This window comes from Centruroides vittatus, unplaced genomic scaffold (genome assembly GCF_030686945.1).
Source record: "Centruroides vittatus isolate TY-2023 unplaced genomic scaffold, ASM3068694v2 contig_549, whole genome shotgun sequence".
NCBI classification, from domain to species: Eukaryota; Metazoa; Arthropoda; class Arachnida; order Scorpiones; family Buthidae; genus Centruroides; species Centruroides vittatus.
Window position 1 is genome coordinate 470,960 of NW_027122325.1, and position 17,391 is coordinate 488,350.

The 17,391-nt window shown below is 27.3% G+C and overlaps 1 protein-coding gene across 8 annotated transcripts in view; it reads right to left on the reverse strand.

Annotated features, from left to right (window-relative positions):
* Positions 1-17,391, reverse strand: part of LOC136978673 (putative leucine-rich repeat-containing protein DDB_G0290503) — an 85,981-nt gene that overhangs the window by 15,525 nt on the left and 53,065 nt on the right. For all 8 annotated transcript variants that reach the window (XM_067274410.1, XM_067274413.1, XM_067274414.1 and 5 more), the window contains 5 exons: positions 17,217-17,261; positions 15,498-15,611; positions 11,430-11,546; positions 5,926-6,557; positions 2,283-2,776 (listed from right to left, as the gene is read on the reverse strand). In XM_067274410.1, coding sequence (XP_067130511.1) covers positions 2,283-2,776; positions 5,926-6,557; positions 11,430-11,546; positions 15,498-15,611; positions 17,217-17,261 — 1,402 coding nt within the window. The remainder of the gene's footprint in view (positions 1-2,282; positions 2,777-5,925; positions 6,558-11,429; positions 11,547-15,497; positions 15,612-17,216; positions 17,262-17,391) is intronic.

Below are 17,391 nucleotides of genomic sequence, written 5' to 3' on the forward strand. Positions count from 1 at the left end.
TGACTTGAAATAATTCCAAAATAATTTTTCCAAAAAAATCCATCATTAACCAATAAAATTATATGTATTTTTGGAATGTAAAATCATAATTTTGATTCATCTTTCTAAAAGGTAAAAATTTTACCAATCTTTCAATCAAATCATTAATTATTTAATTTCATTCTTAATACATCACAACATTTTATATTATGTTGTGTAAAATACTGTGATATAGTAAGAATGGGACTAAAAGTTGTGATCATATCAAAGTTGCTACAATAATACAAGTTATTTTGTTGCACAACAATATCTATTCTTATATGAAATCAAATATGAAATCAAATAAATCTTATATGAAACCAAATAAATTCAAACAATTAAATTTGATTTGCCAAACATTCAGGAATTGGAGTTGGCAGGCATTCAAAGAAACGAAATTTGAGTTGACAGAAAACATCATATTGTGAGTACAACTCTCATTCATAATAATTTTCGTGTTTGATCCAAAGAAAATTGCTAAGAATGAAACTTTCTTTGGATAATAAAATAATTGGCACAAAGCATAATTAAAAATGTAACCAAAAATTTTCTCTGATGGAATTAAAAATTTCTTAAATAGAAAGATATAGGATTCAAGATATAGGAAATCATTTTGAAAAGTCACTTTAGTTTTTGACTTATCCTTGTTTAAATTTCTATTGAAATAAAGATAAGCAAATTTTTTAATATGTTTTAGACAGAGGTGTCCAACCTTTTTGTTTCTCTGGGCCACATTGGAAAAAGTCATGGAGTTTTGTGCCACAAGTATATTATGTATACTTGTGGCCCAAATCCTTAAATATACAAGTATATTTAAGGATTAACGTATCTAGATTATAGTAATAAGTATTAAAATTTTAATACGAAAAGGGATATTTTAAAAAATTACATCTACAGACACTTTCAATTTTTACTTAGAAATAGATAAATTCATTTATTATAAAGGAAACAAAAAAATTTATTTGAAAAACACAAATATTTGTTTTATTTGGGTCTCTAATTAATATAAAAACGATAAAACACCATTTTGAAGTGCATTTTCGTTCTACTAATATATTTATAAATAATATGTAGCCCAAAAAGTAGCCAATGCACCAAATGATATTTTTTATGCCAAACTAAAAAAGGGTAGCCAAATCTTGCAATGCTGGAAAGAATACTAAATAAAGCTAGAGTTGGGACTCAAAGGATTATAGACTCAAATGTGAGGAAAGGAAAGGACAAAAGATAAAGAAGTGAGGAAGGTTAGAAAATTAAGGGTTAATATTTGCATAACAGAAAGTCTATTTAACCTTTCTCACTACTTTTTATAATTTGGCTTTTCTCTACTTTCCCCGAATTTAGGTCTATAATCCTTTGACTCATAACTCCAGCTTTATTTAGTATTCCTTCCTCATTCATGTGACCATCTGTATCAACCAGAAAGATGAACTTAATCTATCTGTAGCATGGCAGGTCCTTATAGATGGTGGCCTTTAAACACCACCATCCACGCATGAGTGCACATGCCCATCATAACAGGTTTCGTTAAATAAGCATTCGATTTTGTTTTAAATCTTTACGTTCTATTTTTAATGCATTCCATCAGTTTTACCTGAGGAAGAACTATTTAAAAAATTCAAAAATGTTTTTGAAGAAAGGTTTTCTCATGATTTACACCAATAACAGGTTCTGGATTTAGTGTTCATTCACACATTTCCAAGTATTTGAAAATATTTCCTTTCCACTCAAAAATAAAATACGTATAAACTTTGTAAAACTTCTTTTTTGAGTTTATGCTGTTGAAATAAATAAAAAAATAAAAAGAATTTGTCGGTTTTGTTTACATGTTTTATTGGGCCACATTGGAACTTGCCTTGGGCTGCATGCAGCCCGTGGGGTGGACACCCATTTTAGACTAAGAATGATTTTAAAATACAATGAAACCTAAAAAAGTATTCAAATTAAATTGTTGATAATAAGATAAAAGTAAATAAATGAGATTTATGAGTGATTTATCACTCATAAATTCCATTTATTCACTTTAAAACAAAAAGAAAATCAAATGACAAAAATTTATATCAATCAATTAAAATATTTAAACTTAATGTAATTATCAAATAAGATAACACAAATTGCTTAATTAGTAAAGCAAGTTGTTACAAAATATTTGAAATTATTATATTATTATTGTTAATAAAATAAGTGAAAGTTTGTAAAAATATGTATTTTATTCATTGATAAATCAAGAAATACTTGTTTTTTTAAAAATTAAAATACTTTACCTTTATGCATCAATTTTTCAGAAATATCATTTAATATATCTTCTTTTATAAGATCTAACTTGACTTTTGAAGTATTATATTTACTTTGTATATTATTCAATTTTTTTCTATAATCTTTCAGTTGTGAATTAAAATCAACCTTCTTATATGGAACTAAATGTATTTCACTTGTAGATATATAAACTGGAGATGTTCCTTTATCTGTCAGGTCGAAATTTTGATAAGAGTTATTGATATTTCCATCATTTGACACTAACATTACAGATTGTTTCACATCATGAGGTGAAATTATATCATCATTAATGTAGTGATTAGATTTTTCAGTTGTATTTTGTGACTTAGAAAAATTTTTCTGTCTTTCATCTTTGTTAGATAATAAACTGATAGGAAAATTACATTTCAGATTATCATCAACATTTGTATTTTCATTATAATTTCTTTCATTTTGGGTTAATGTTGAATCAATGCTATTTTCAATCTTCATTTCAAGTAATCTATTTTAAAAATTAGAAAAAAAAAATTATATTACTATTTAAAATAAAATTATAGGATTTTATTTTCCAATTAGTTTTTATTTGCTGAAAAATTTCAAATTAAAAAAAATAACAAAACACAATTAATACTAATAGCATTCGATTCTTCATAATAAGAAAAAAATAATTTTAGAACGAATCAAATGCTACATCATAATTAATAATACATTTAATGTAACTCCTTTCCAATGAATATTCAAGAATAATCTTGAACTCTAGTGCTAACAATGTCAGTACTTCCTCTCATGTTATAATTGAGACAGTTGCTATTCGACATGTATACAGAATGTCCCATTTAATCAATACATGGAATATCTAGAGAAATTTGCATCTTATGAAAAAAATGTTTGGACAAAACCTGTACTGTATCAAGTGGACCATAAGATGATACTATCGGAATCTATTATCATAAGTGAAAATAGGGTAAACTTCATTTTCTTAAGAGGAACTATGTTTTTACTGCATCTTGTGATTTTATATCAAAAACAAAAACTTTTATCTAAAATATTTTTCCAGAAACTCACTATGAGTGTTTAAAGTTTTAGGCAGCTGCCACACTGTGCCCTTGTGAATCTCTGAATTTCATTGAAAAAAAAAAAAAAAAAAAAAAAAAAAATATATATATATATATACTTTTAAAAATCATTATGAAACCATTATTATTTGGTAAAATCAAGATCAGCATCTTCTCTGTGATAAGCTTGATGGCAATTTTATTTTAAAACATTTTTCTTTCTTTGTTGTTGATGTAGGATCATAATATGCAATAAAAAATGGCAATCCCTATCTAAGAAAATAAAGTTGACCCCATTTTCACTGATGATAATGTCATCTGTAGGAAAACTGCTAGTGCCATGACTGTGGCCCCTTTGATACTGTACAAATTTTGTCTGAACATTTTTTTTGTAGGATGCAAATTTCTCCAGATATTCTGTCTATTGATTAAGATGGGACATCCTGAATATCTAATGCTCCAAGCAATCTCAACGTTAAGAAGGCAGAAAATTTTAAGTTTTCTCATATCTTAATGGCTTAAATATTTTTCATTAAAATTATGAATTAGTATTTGTCCATAAGTTATTTTTTTGAATAAAAAATTATTTAACCAATAGTTAACTAAATTTTAATATACCTTCTAAAATTTTTAAAAGCTATTACAGTTTTATTGCATGTGGAAGATACAAAAATAATACATTTTTTCTCTTTATTTTTACATTCTTTTCACAAAGTCTTTAAGGGCAGTTCATACTTTGTGAGAACAAAGAGAAAACAACACTAAATTGATTTACACTTTGAGCATTACTTGTGACATACTTTTATGGTGTGCAAGAAAAGTAGAAGAATGTTCTTCTTTATATCTAAATATGCTGTTAATCAAGGACAATAAAAAAAAAGGTTTATTGACACTTTTTATAATATCCTTGTATTACGGATAATACATCATCTGAACATAAATGATTCAAAATATGAATTAATAATTTAAATCTTGCATAAAATATTGAAAATGTTCTTTGGCACCATCTTTCTTAATTTCTTTTTAACAGTTTATAATATTCTTCATTCTTTTTGTTTCAAATTTATTATAGGCATATTTGTCCTTTTTTAAGCATTTTATAAATAAGATATGTCTTCTATAAGCAGTTCAAAGTGTATTTGAACCACTATATTTGAAACTAAAAGAATTACAAGACCTATTGTTGTTTCAAAGTATAAATACTTGCAAAAATAGAAACAAACACAAAACAAAAATTATCTTCTCTTTTCCATTACCATGAAGCATGAACTGACCTTAATACACATAATGTAGCAGTATTCTAAGTAAAAATATCTCTTTAAAGAGAGTAAAAATGGCTAAAAAAGGACATAGACTTATTAGAACAATAAATCTTTGTATTTAATATGGAAATAATTAGAAAATAAACAAAAAAATTAATATATATATATATATATATAACTAATAAAATATACTCAAGGATATATTTTAATATATGCAAAAATAAAAATAGCAAAATAACTAAAATAACTGAAATAATAAACTTCAATCATTATTATTATTTCAACTTTAAATTATGTTCCTAGCAATGTACAGGGTGGTTATAAAGTAGCCTTACTCAGACCTGTATAGAGTCTGTTCTCATTGACGTATTTTGATGAAGCTTGGAATATACGTTATATGGAACATGGGGAAAAGAAAAAATGCAAAAGAAATAATTAGTTCAAATTTCTACCACTAGGTGAAAACATGGTGCATGAAGAACAAGAAACACAAAATGGAAACATGCAAAAGGTTTTTATTCACAACATTTGTTCAATGTGCAATCCATTTGTGTCGATCACATGTTCAAAGCGCCTTCACAGCGTGTTCAACAGTAGCCCAATAGGTTTCTTGAGAAACTGCAGCAATATGGCATGTTATGCTTGCTTTCAATTCAGGCAGAGTCCATATGGTTGTGAGGATATCTGAAAGATCGTGTCTATAGAGGAGGCATACAAACTATGAATGAATTGAAAGCAAGCATAACACGCCATATTGTGCAATTTCTCAAGAAACCTACCAAGCTACTGTTGAACACACTGTGAGGCACTTTGAACATGTGATTGATGCAAATGGATTGCACATTGAACAAATGTCGTGAATAAAAACCTTTTGCATGTTTCCATTTTGTGTTTCTTGTTCTTCATGCACCATGTTTTCACCTAGTGGTAGAAATTTGAACTAATTATTTCTTTTGCATTTTTTCTTTTCCCCATGTTCCATATAACGTATATTCCAAGCTTCATCAAAATACGTCAACGAGAACAGACTCTATACAGGTCTGAGTAAGGCTACTTTAATTATAACTACCCTGTACAAGACCATTCACTTTATTGTAAAATTTTTAAATAAAAAAATTTACAAAATACTGAGCATTTTTGCACAAGTTTTATTTAAGATAATTTGTTAATTAGTACTTAAAACAAAGTAATTTTTGAAATAGATCTAAAATCAATATTTATGAAATAAGAAATTTTTTCATAGGAGTGATATTTGAATATAAAACTTATTGTTTGCATTATTACATTATGAAGAAAAGATCTATTTTTCTAATTAAATTTAAAAGAATACTCACTTGAAAGCTTTTTCAAGAGTATCCATTTTTAAGGCTAATTGTTCAACTTTACTTTCTTTTTCAATAAAAGAGCTTTGCATCTCTTTAATGTCTTCATGTTCATTTAGTGAATGATTTTCGTTAGGCGATTCTTTTGAAAGATATTCATCAATTTTATATTCTATATTTTCTGTAGTTTTATCACCCTTGTCATAGAAGAGTTCATATGTATCTACACATTTATCTACATTGGAAACCGATTTTTCTTGTAATAACTGGATTTCTTGATATTTATTCAAATCACCTTTTAAAATTGTTAATTCATTTTGAAGTCCCTTTTTCTCAGATATTAAATCAATTAAAATTTTTTCTTCTTTTTCGATGCTTGTTTTAATTTCAGAAATATTATTTTGAAGAGAATGCAGTTGTTCATCCAATTCAGTTTTCTCTTTTGCTTTATCTTGATAATCATTTTTTAATTTTTGTAAACAATTGTTAATTTCTAGTTCTTCTTCTTGATATTTTTCTAAAACATTTTTTCTGTTATTTTCTAATTCTTTTAAAGTTTCTGTTTCAACTTGTATAGATTTCTGAATATTTTGTAATTCATTCTTTGCAATTTTAATTTCATTCAAGAGCTCTAAATTGTCTTCCTACATTAAAATATTATTATATAAATATTTTAAAAATTGTTAACATTGTAAATTTATTTTTATATCATTATATTATGAAATTTTGCATTTTTTTTCAAAATGCAAAATTTCAATATATAAAATAATTACCATGATTTCTCAATTCTAATGCATCATTGAATGTAATGCATATCCAATTTTTGAGATGTCAAAACCCAAAAATGTGAACCTTGCAAATGAAATGAACACCATATATCACCAAACACATAACTGTAAAAAGGTAATATATTCAAACAGTAATAAATTCATTTTTTAAAAACTGTTTTGTTTTCACATTTATAGTGTTTCATAATGTTCATGTTTCCAAATGCATTCATTTACAACTCCATCATCAGATTTAGAGGATCAACACAAAACTCAGTCAAAATTACTGTATGATCAACATTTTAACAGTTAGAATTTAGGTCAGTATTCACAAGAATAAAATTTATTAGATAAATAGTGTCACATTGAAATATTTGTATACATGTTCTTCAGCATAATGGATAACTCTGTACTTAAACTTTGCTTTATAGTTAATACAGCATACCATCTGTATTTTTTCCAGCAAAAAATCTTTAATGGAACAAATGTTTTTGGCCTGTTTAGGGGCTTACTTCAGATTTTATACTATTTAAAAATCAAATGTTCAACTAAATGTTCCAAATTTAATTTTTACATGTTATTTTTCTACATAGATATATAGAATATATACAGTGGACCCCCGATATAACGCGCATGTCGGGCGGGAAACAACACCCGTGTTATACCGAGCAACGCGCTGTAACGCGGTTCACCTCTTTACTTTAGCAATAATTCAAGCTTTTCTTTTACTCATCATGCATACAATAATTAAACACTATTCAAAATACATGCAGGAACTCAATACATACACTATTACTCAATATGCAGTAACAATAAAATGTGCTACTCACTAATGCTGCATGGACCTGTATAAATATGTTTGAGCTTATCGCGTCGCGAACATTGCTTGCGCTATAACCGAGTGCGCGGTATAGTGAGCAGCGCTATAACGAGGGTCCACTGTATATATCAAACACTCAACAATCCTCTGCAGCACAACCACCAAAACTACACAAGCAACTAATTTAAACATGTACTGTACATATAATTGTGTAAAGTGCAATACTAAAGGTTCAGTTGTATTGTATTTGTTGTAATTCTTTTTCTTGTTATTTTTACATTTGTTTAGTTCTTTTCTATTCTATATATAGTATATTTTATATATTATATATAGAATAGAATTGTGACATAAAATAGAATGTGTACATATTATTGTGTAAAGTGCTATACTTTAAACAATTATGTATACACAATTAAATTAGTTGCTTGTGTAGTTTTGGTCATTGTGCTACAGAAGGTTGTTACATAGAGACTGCCAAGCTAGTAACAAGGTTTCACTATCTTCTATCTTTATTATTAATGCATTCTCTTGCAATTTTTGCATTATAGATTTCCACAGCTTTTAATGTTTTTAGTTTATGTTAATTGAATACTTTAGCTTACAGAAGACCTTTCTGTCAGACATCATTCATTTGGCCTGCAGTAGTTAAGAAGACCAACAAACTAATTTAAAACCAAAACTGAAATAGTTGGGGTCAAGTAGAATATGTACCATGACTACATGTGGTACATGTCTCTCCTGACAATATAATACATACAAATTTCCAAAGCAGAGTGAGAAGCAATAAATAAGAATAAAGTTGCATTATGTTCACCTTGTACCTAATTCTAATGCACAAACGAATTTTAGAGACTGGAAAAAATCAAAAAAGGTGCACATTAGAATTGAGAAAACACAGTAATAAAATATTTTTTTTTAGTATACAGCATTCAAATTCTACTGTACATAAAATAAAATCATATTAATTATTATTAAAAGGTCAATTAATATCATGCATTAAAGCTTAACAGAGAAGATAACACAGTATCTCTGCAATTGAATTTAAATAGATTTGTAGAAATAAGTGATTTTGAAATATAGTCAACCCTTGTTAGTATGCCCCCTTCATTATAGTGCCACCCTCATTTACTGCCATATATTTATAAACAACAAATCTTACCAAAGGAGTATACATTAAAAAACCCTGTTATTATGCCAACTCACTTAATACCAGTATAAATTTTTGGAATCCTTTTCCCCTAAACCAGTTTTGTAATGAATTACTCTGGTGGAATGTTGGGTGTGTTTCACCCACAGCAGGTAGCAATGAGTCTTGACTTCTTGCTTTGAAATCTGTTGCTCTTTCATAGTGTTCTACTCTACTGTATTGTTAACTTGACGTAATCTGCTCTTGTGTGAGTCTCCTCAATATGAGTAAAGAAGCAGTCATTTTGATTAAAGAAAAACATGAAATTTGTTTATTCAAAGAGAAATTTCCAAATGCTTGTCTAGAACAAAGAATAGTAGACACTTCTTTTTTGTGGAAGAAAACAATCCTTGGCCTTCCTCTAAAGCATTGCATCTTAAATCTGCTAAACATGAGAATCTTGAAGATGCTCTAATAATGTGGATTAGCCAAGTTAATGCCAAGCAAGGAATTTTAACAGAAGCTGTAATCATAGAAAAAGCAAAAGAATTTGGAAGACAGATGGGAACTACAGATTTCCAATATAGCAAGGATTGGTTGGCATGATTCAGTGTCGTGGACTTTGGTCAAACAGTCATGATTCAAACAGTGTCATGGACACATTTTAGGCAAAGTTAAACAGCTGAAGTTGTATCAGATGCTCATGAAACATTGTCTGACAGTATATGAGTTGCAGAACATTTATAATATGGATGGAAAGTGGATTGTATTAACACATGCAGCCAGACAAGAAATTATCCTGTAACACCTGAAACAATCCAAAATTGCTGGAGCTACACAGGGTTAATTCCATTATAGCAATATCATGTGGTAGAAGGGCTGACAGATGTTTTGAACCAGCTTCAAGCAACAGCATCATTGAAAATCTCTTAACTTCAGAAAAATTTTTAAACATTAATGAAAATCTGCCAACTTTGAATAAAATGAACATAGAAGAGATCCAAAAAACTGTAAAACTGCACACTGATAATTTTGATTCAGATGATGAGACTGAAGAAGTGAAACATCCACCATCTGCTAAAGAAGCAAAAGAAAGCATTAGAATAGTAAAAGCCTTCCTAGAAGCAAACTATGTTTATTCTAATGTAATGTCCCAGGTTTATGCCATAAATGATATTATAAATGAAGTCAGTGAGCATAAAAGAAAAGCAGTCATTAATACCAGATTTCTTTGTCTCAAAATAAATGTTAAATGTTTCTTCATCTCAAAATAAATAATATGTTTTGTATTTACTTGTGGTGTGTGTACATTTTATTTGTTCACTTTTATTTCTGCTGTAGATGTGTATTTACATTTTCTCTTCTTCAGCAGTACATATTTTTCTAATTTCAAAATAGTGCCAAAAAAGAGGGAAGAACAGACATTGGCACACTAACTAGGGTTAACTGCACTGAGAAAATTTTGGAGAAAAATGAACTTTAATTTTTAATATTTTTTAAAAATGTATTGTATATAATCATGTAAATGTTGTAATGATGTTTCAATGATTACATTTAACCTAATATTCTGCAATCATAATTCAAATTGCATAATATACTTCTTTTCTATTTGTTGTTTCATTGTTAGAATTCAGAGTAAAATATGTTCCTTGAAAATTCAAATAAAGATAAGTCCATTACTGAAAAAGTCTTCAATTATTAAACCAGCTAAATATTAAAAACAATTAAAAAACAACTTACGAGTATTATCATTCATCCATAAATTTCTAATTTATGATGATTGTTTTTGGATAAATGAAATTAGACCTTATTTATGAAATTTGAATTAGAAATATACAGTTATGATATATAAATAGGTTTATATTTTACATAAAAATTTTTATTTGTTTAAAATTAGTACACAGTATTTTGAAAGTAAATAATGTAAAATTTTTAATAGTTGTATAGATATAATCTTGCTAATTATTAATGTTTATATTATTTTTTTTTAATCCACCAAATTTGATAAAAATTATCTTACTAAGTGTGTTATAGCATTTTGTGATACAGTAGTAGTAGTGGTAGTAGTTTGTTAATCTGGCAGCCTCTGAAAAGTAGCTGATAACTAAAAAATTTTTTAAATACATAGCAATATTTTAAACTTCTGTAATCAAATGTCACTTATTGAAATACAGGATGCTTATAATGTCTGCATGCAACTTTAAACATATGCATGACAAATCCATAGAATAAAAAGAAATTTAAAAGTTTGATTCCTAAAGTTTTTTTTTATATACATTTGGTTTTGAGTTAACAAATTAAAACAATTTTAATTTATATTTTAATTTTAATTTAAATATTTTATTAAACATTCAGTTATAGGTTCTTTTCAAACCCTATGACAATGTAAATTAACACTAGAAGAAAGATTAACTGCATTAGTGTGTATTCAAATATTGCATTAAAATTTATATACTCAATGGAATCCATAATTTTAATGACCTTAAGATCTCAAATGCAATTCAAAAAATCACTGAGCAGCAATGAGAAATGTTTTCAATCAATGAGATACATCGTGAATAGTGTAAATTATGCTGAGGGTTAAAAGATGAAATTAAATTGAGATTAAACTTAGAGGATTAAACTCTTAAAAATAAAAAATATTTAGGTCAGTCATTTTATTATGTATACATCCAAAGTTTCAAATGACAAAAATTATGCAGACTTTATAAACACCTTATTAGTACTGGATTAATTTACATATTGTCATTTTAAAATTATTACATAAATATGTATTTTAGAAATAGTAGCAAGAGATTCTTACATTTTGCTGGCATTTCACTTCTCCCAATTCTAATGTATTTTTCTGTATTAAATTTTCTATTTCTTGTTGATGTAAAGTTTGGATATTTTGTCTCTTATCCTCTAAATTCTTTTCCATCTAAAAAAATAATTTTACAAATAAATCTTATAAACTAACTAAAGTAAATTTTAAAAACTGTCAAAATGTCATTGAAAATTTTGCATGAATTTAATTCCTTTCTTATATCAAAATAACATTAAGTAAATCTGTGTTGATATTCTGCAATAATCTGCTTTATTAACTATAGCCAATTAGAACAGGAGGACTGTTTCTTGATCATTTTCATTCATATGTTAAAAATGAGAATTATTTTATGCAAAATAGGCACTGGGTTACAACAGTTTTTAAGCATTTCAAAACAAAATTTTTGAAATGTTTAAAAATTTAGGACTTACTTGAAATCTGAAAATTGCATTTTGATTTGAATTTCAGAAAAGATGGCAATATTTTAGAATACAGTGGAACCTGGTTAACTCAAATCAGTTGGGGGAAAATTCAGACTTTGAGTTAAAAAGTTTCAAGTCATGGAGGTTCAGCTAAAAATCAAGATTTTGTGCATTGGTTTATGTAAAGTATCCATATGATATTTCCATGGATCTTATGACATAGAATTGTGGTATCAATGTAAACTTCTTGGTGTTATCCAGAAACTTGAAAATGCTTATCGATCTGCTTTTTATTTTTTATCATCAAAAATCATTCTATGATTGTTATATTTTTAAAATTTTGACATAAAGGTAAAGACTTTTACACAGCATTGGTCTATAATCATTTTTTAAAAATTAATTTATCAAAAATCCATTTATTACATCAGCTAGTTGGAGAAATCCATCAGCAATAAAAAAAAAAAAAGTCTGGAAAAAAACAGGTTTAAATGGCAGTTATAGTACAACATCTAGGTCACACACACTGTGAGGAAGCTGCCATCTCTTCCTGCTGTCATATGACATGATGTTTATTTTTAGGTGTACTGTTCATGGTTCCATGCTTCATGGAAAGTTTCTAATTAATTTATTTGATAGATGAATGTTAATGACTTTATTTATGAAAAATTAAAATTCTGGAGAGTTTACGAAAATACTGTATCAAAACCCCATTCAAGATAAACAGTTTGATAAATTTGTGTTAACCAGTTTGATTTTACATGTAAATTCCTATGCTGGATAATCAGAGAAGAAATGACCAGTTCAAGTTAACCAGATTCCATTGTATAACTTATCAGCTTTCCTGGACTTACTATAAATGAGAAAATCACATAATGAAATTTTAACAACTAATTTACTAATTTTAATAAAAATTGCATTACATATTTAAAGTTTATATTTGAAAAATACAATTAAATATCATCTTTTTCTGAAATTTTGAAATATTTATAAATCTATAGTTCCATATCCTGATTTCATTCCTGCAAATTTTCATATACATATTAAACTATAGTAGCCATCGTTTTCCTCTTTTATCATAGCTTACAAATAAGAGCATTATATTTAACAATAATTTTTATTGTTTATCATTACTATTCTTAAAAAAAAAAAAAAGTATGTTAACTACCTTGTAAAAAATGTTTTCTGTAATATTAAACATTTTAAAGCTATGATATACCACAAGATATATTTCACAGTGGTTAATACATTACATTCAATATTCTGACTTACATTATTTATTCAAGTTTTTTATTTAAAGATTTCCAATATTTTTATTAATTTATTAGCAAACCAATTTAATGCTTCATCAGATACAATTTCCTGAATTTCTTTCATATATTACACAAACACTGCAAATCACCAAAGATAATGTATGTAATTTAATCTTCTTGAATCCTATTGGAGTTACATTCGATATACCAAAAATATGAAAATATAAAGTATTAAATAAGCTCATAAAGCTGGAAAATGAAATACATTTTGAGGAACCAAACAGCCTGATAACAATTAACTTAAGTATGGTTAAATTAACAGACCAAGTGCAAAGTAATTTAAGGAAGAAGTACAACAAGAAGCTGGTCTGAATTTGTACTAAGCAAGTAAGAAAAAGAGATAGAATAAAGCACTCTACACCATTTATATTGTGAGACCGCATCAATGTCCCAGATGATGTTAGGAAGCTCCTTGAAAAAGATCCAAATTTTGTATCTGATAACAGCAAGTATTGGTGAGACATGATATCTGAAATAGAAAAAAGACTTGATGAGGTAAAAAAGGTCTATTTAGATGGAAAGCAGTCCTTAGAGACCATATGCATAAAAAAGAAGACGTTGAAATGAAGAAGATTAAATGCATGAAACAACAGTTAACAAAGAATAATTTAGTCTTAATCAAGAGCTGACAAAAGTAGACATTTAGTCATAATGAAAAGACAATTTTATAATAAAGCATTGGAAGAATACATTAAGAAAACAGTGTGTGAAAGGATAGAAAAAAATACTGTCGAAAAATTGGACAGAAAGGTCAAAAGACTGAAAAAAACACCCCTTGCCTCAATCTTAACTTTTCTTAAGGGCTCCCATAACCCTAGCTCAAGGGGTACCTAGATTATTTGGTTTTGTGAAAATGCATAAGAACACAAAAGAGATAAGACCAGTGGTTGAGAAATGCAAAGGGTCTACATATATAGTTGAAAAATGCTTGCATAGGTTCTTAGCAAGCCAACTGGAGAGCAGTAACTTCGTAACAAAAAAATCTACAAAACCTGGCAACAGAATGGCAAAATCTATCATTAATGGATGAAGAAATTGGAACGGTTATGGATTTTAAAAACTTACACCCTTCAATTAAAATAGTGTCATGCTATGAGGCACTAATAGACACCATGTATCTCTTAAAACTGGAAGTAACTGCTTTTCCTAAGGAGATGAAACAACTAGCAGATCTTATCTGTTACCAATTGTTTTTCAGCTTTGAAGGCCAGATATATAGGTAAAGGAAAGGTGTGCCTACAAGAAGCCCAATATCAGGTTTGCTATGTAAATTAGTTCTGTGTAAATTGGAAAAGAATACTATTATACATTTTATGACTGACATGGTACTATACAAGAAGTATGTAGATGATGTCTTCATATTATGGAGAAACAAAAATATGATTCAACAGTTTTTGGATGAGGTCAGCTTTGGCAGATGTATGAACTATAAAGATGCCACAGTGTTACCCACAGTGTGGAGACATATGGTTGAAAAGAACTTGGAGAATAATGCATAATGTCCATACAATCAACAACTAATGTTATAATTGTAATTTTTTCTTTTACTTTCTTATTTTATTTTATTAGTTTGTTATTTTAAATTGTATATATATTATCATAATTTATTCTTTGGATTCAAATAGTTCATTATTCCAAAAAATTTTGTTCTATTTCAAAAAGAATAGTTATCAATGTTCCATGAATTTTTAAAAACCTGAAGATGGACTGTAGAACAGGTTAAAAATGTTTGTCAAAGTTAATAAATAATTCTTAGTGAGATAAGGTGTTATGGAAATTATGATATATTATTTAATTTATTATATTACAGTAGAGCATCGATTATCCAAATACCGATCAACCGAAACATCGGTTAACCGAGAGCGTTCCCGTTGGTAAATTCAAATTTCTGCTAGGGCTGTGGCATTGCAGCACTCTTCCCCTCCCTGCCAAACTGAACTGTAGGCCTAGTTTAATGTACTACATTATGTAAGGTATGTATTTGTAAGATGTGTGACACAAATTATATACAGTACAGCTTTGTGTTTAATATATATTTTCGTAAATAATCAGTTATCCGAACAACCCCAGCCCTGAATTGTTTCAGATAATTGATGCTCTACTGTATTTTAACACTAGAAAACGTTAAAATTATTGTGTTAATTTTAAAATTCTTAAAAAAGCACATCCTAAAGATTGTCATATATAAATAATTAAAATAAAATATTTAAAATGACTAAATTATTATTGTTGTTATTTTTTTGATGTAAAAGAAAAATATAAACTATTTAATTATAATATCTTTTTTTACTGTAGAAATCAAGAAAAAACTATTTACAAAAAACAATTCTTACTTCTGCTACCATATCTTTTTCTTTTTCATCATACAGCTTTATTAAGTTTTCTTCTTTCTCTTTAAATTCCTTTGAATATTTTTCTTCAAGTTCTCCCTTAAGTACTGTTAATGACTAAAATTAAGAATAAACTATTAAATTTAAACAGTCCAATTTCAATAAAATAGATAATAATTAAACATTAAAAATTAAATACTAAACAAATTTTATAAAACCAACTGTATCTCTAAATTGTTTTTTTTTTTTTTTTCAAAATTACAGTACAATCAAACCTCAGTTTTCAAATGTCTCACTTTTCGAACAATTTGGTTCATGAACAAAATTTTGAACTCATATTTGCCCTAGATGCCATACGATAACTCAGTCACCAGAGAAACTAATTGGCAAGAGCTGGCCACAGATTACAGACACACAGACACACAGATGGTCAACTCCCTATACTTTCTATGTTAAAGAAAGTCAATGGCCCAACCAATTAACAACAGAATGGGCTATGATTAGGCTAAGTTAATAATCAGATACAAAGTAATTTGTCTAGACATGGGCTGTTAAGTCACCAACTCATGATTATTTTAATAATTATAATAAATTAATTTTAATTTAGAATTTCTGGAAGAAAAGAGTTAGCCTAGAGTGGGACTTGAACCCACAACTTCTGCATACTGTCACAGTATGCAGAAGCATCTTCTGTAGAGAGAATCAATAGGTAAAACTTTGTTAAATTTAGTTTTCACATATTTCAGACCATGGAGACCATATTTCTAAAAGAGCTTTATGAAAAAACAAATGTTCCAAAAGTCACTGCTGTGGATGCTATGTGGAGTCCATATCAATTAGATTTACAAAAACATTTGTAGTCAACCATATTTAGTTTATCCAAAATTGTAATGATTGACATCAATGTGAACAAAGCATTACTGGATTAAAATTCAATGCTGCTAAAGAACTATCATCAGACTGTTAGTGTCAATCAGAAGATATGTACAATGTTGTGGCTATGATTAAAAACCAGCAGCTGATACTATAAGATGGCATTCTCAACTGCAGCATGCAATTGATCTGATGAAATCTGTTGTTATGTGCTGCATTTAAAAATTAGAATTACAATTTTCATTCAAATTGTCAGTAATTAAACTTTCTTGAATAAGTTAATTATAACTGAATATAAATGTTTTTTTTTTATAAAATTGACATGAACTTCATATAACACTCCTAGTGATGATTTTATGAAACTATTTTTTTTTTTTTTTAATAAAGCTGAATCACTGTGGTCTGAAACATATGCAAACCAAATTTAATGAAGTTTTGCCCAAAAAAGCTATATCTTTACAGAATTAACAAAATATGTTGCTGGTTTCAATTAAAGAATTTTATTCAACCAAATATTAAAATATTTTATGTATCATAAAAATGTGCTGTGATTTTTTTAGTCCGTGTATCTTTACAATATAAAGAAATAAAACTCATTTGCCAGATTTGATAAAATACATAATTTGTTGTTATAATTAGGAAAAAAGAACATCAATCTGAAAGACAATTCTTTCAAAATTTTAAAATAAATCAATTTAATTATTATACTGAAACTTTACAACAAATATTCAAAAATTTCAGTTAAATTAAATTTATCACTTGTATATTTTTCCGTAATAAAATTGGAAATATATATATGTAATTTTTGCATATTTTGAATTATTAAAAAAAAATTTATTACAAACTTACTTCTTCATTTTCTTTTTCCATTTTCCTTCTCAGTTCATTCAATGCCTAAATTTATTAAATTTGTTAATTTTTAAAAATATACCAATTTAAAATTTAAATATAAATTTTACTATGTTTTAAATATATAGTGGCTCTCACTATTTAATTTATCATTTATCCCCTATTACCATTGATA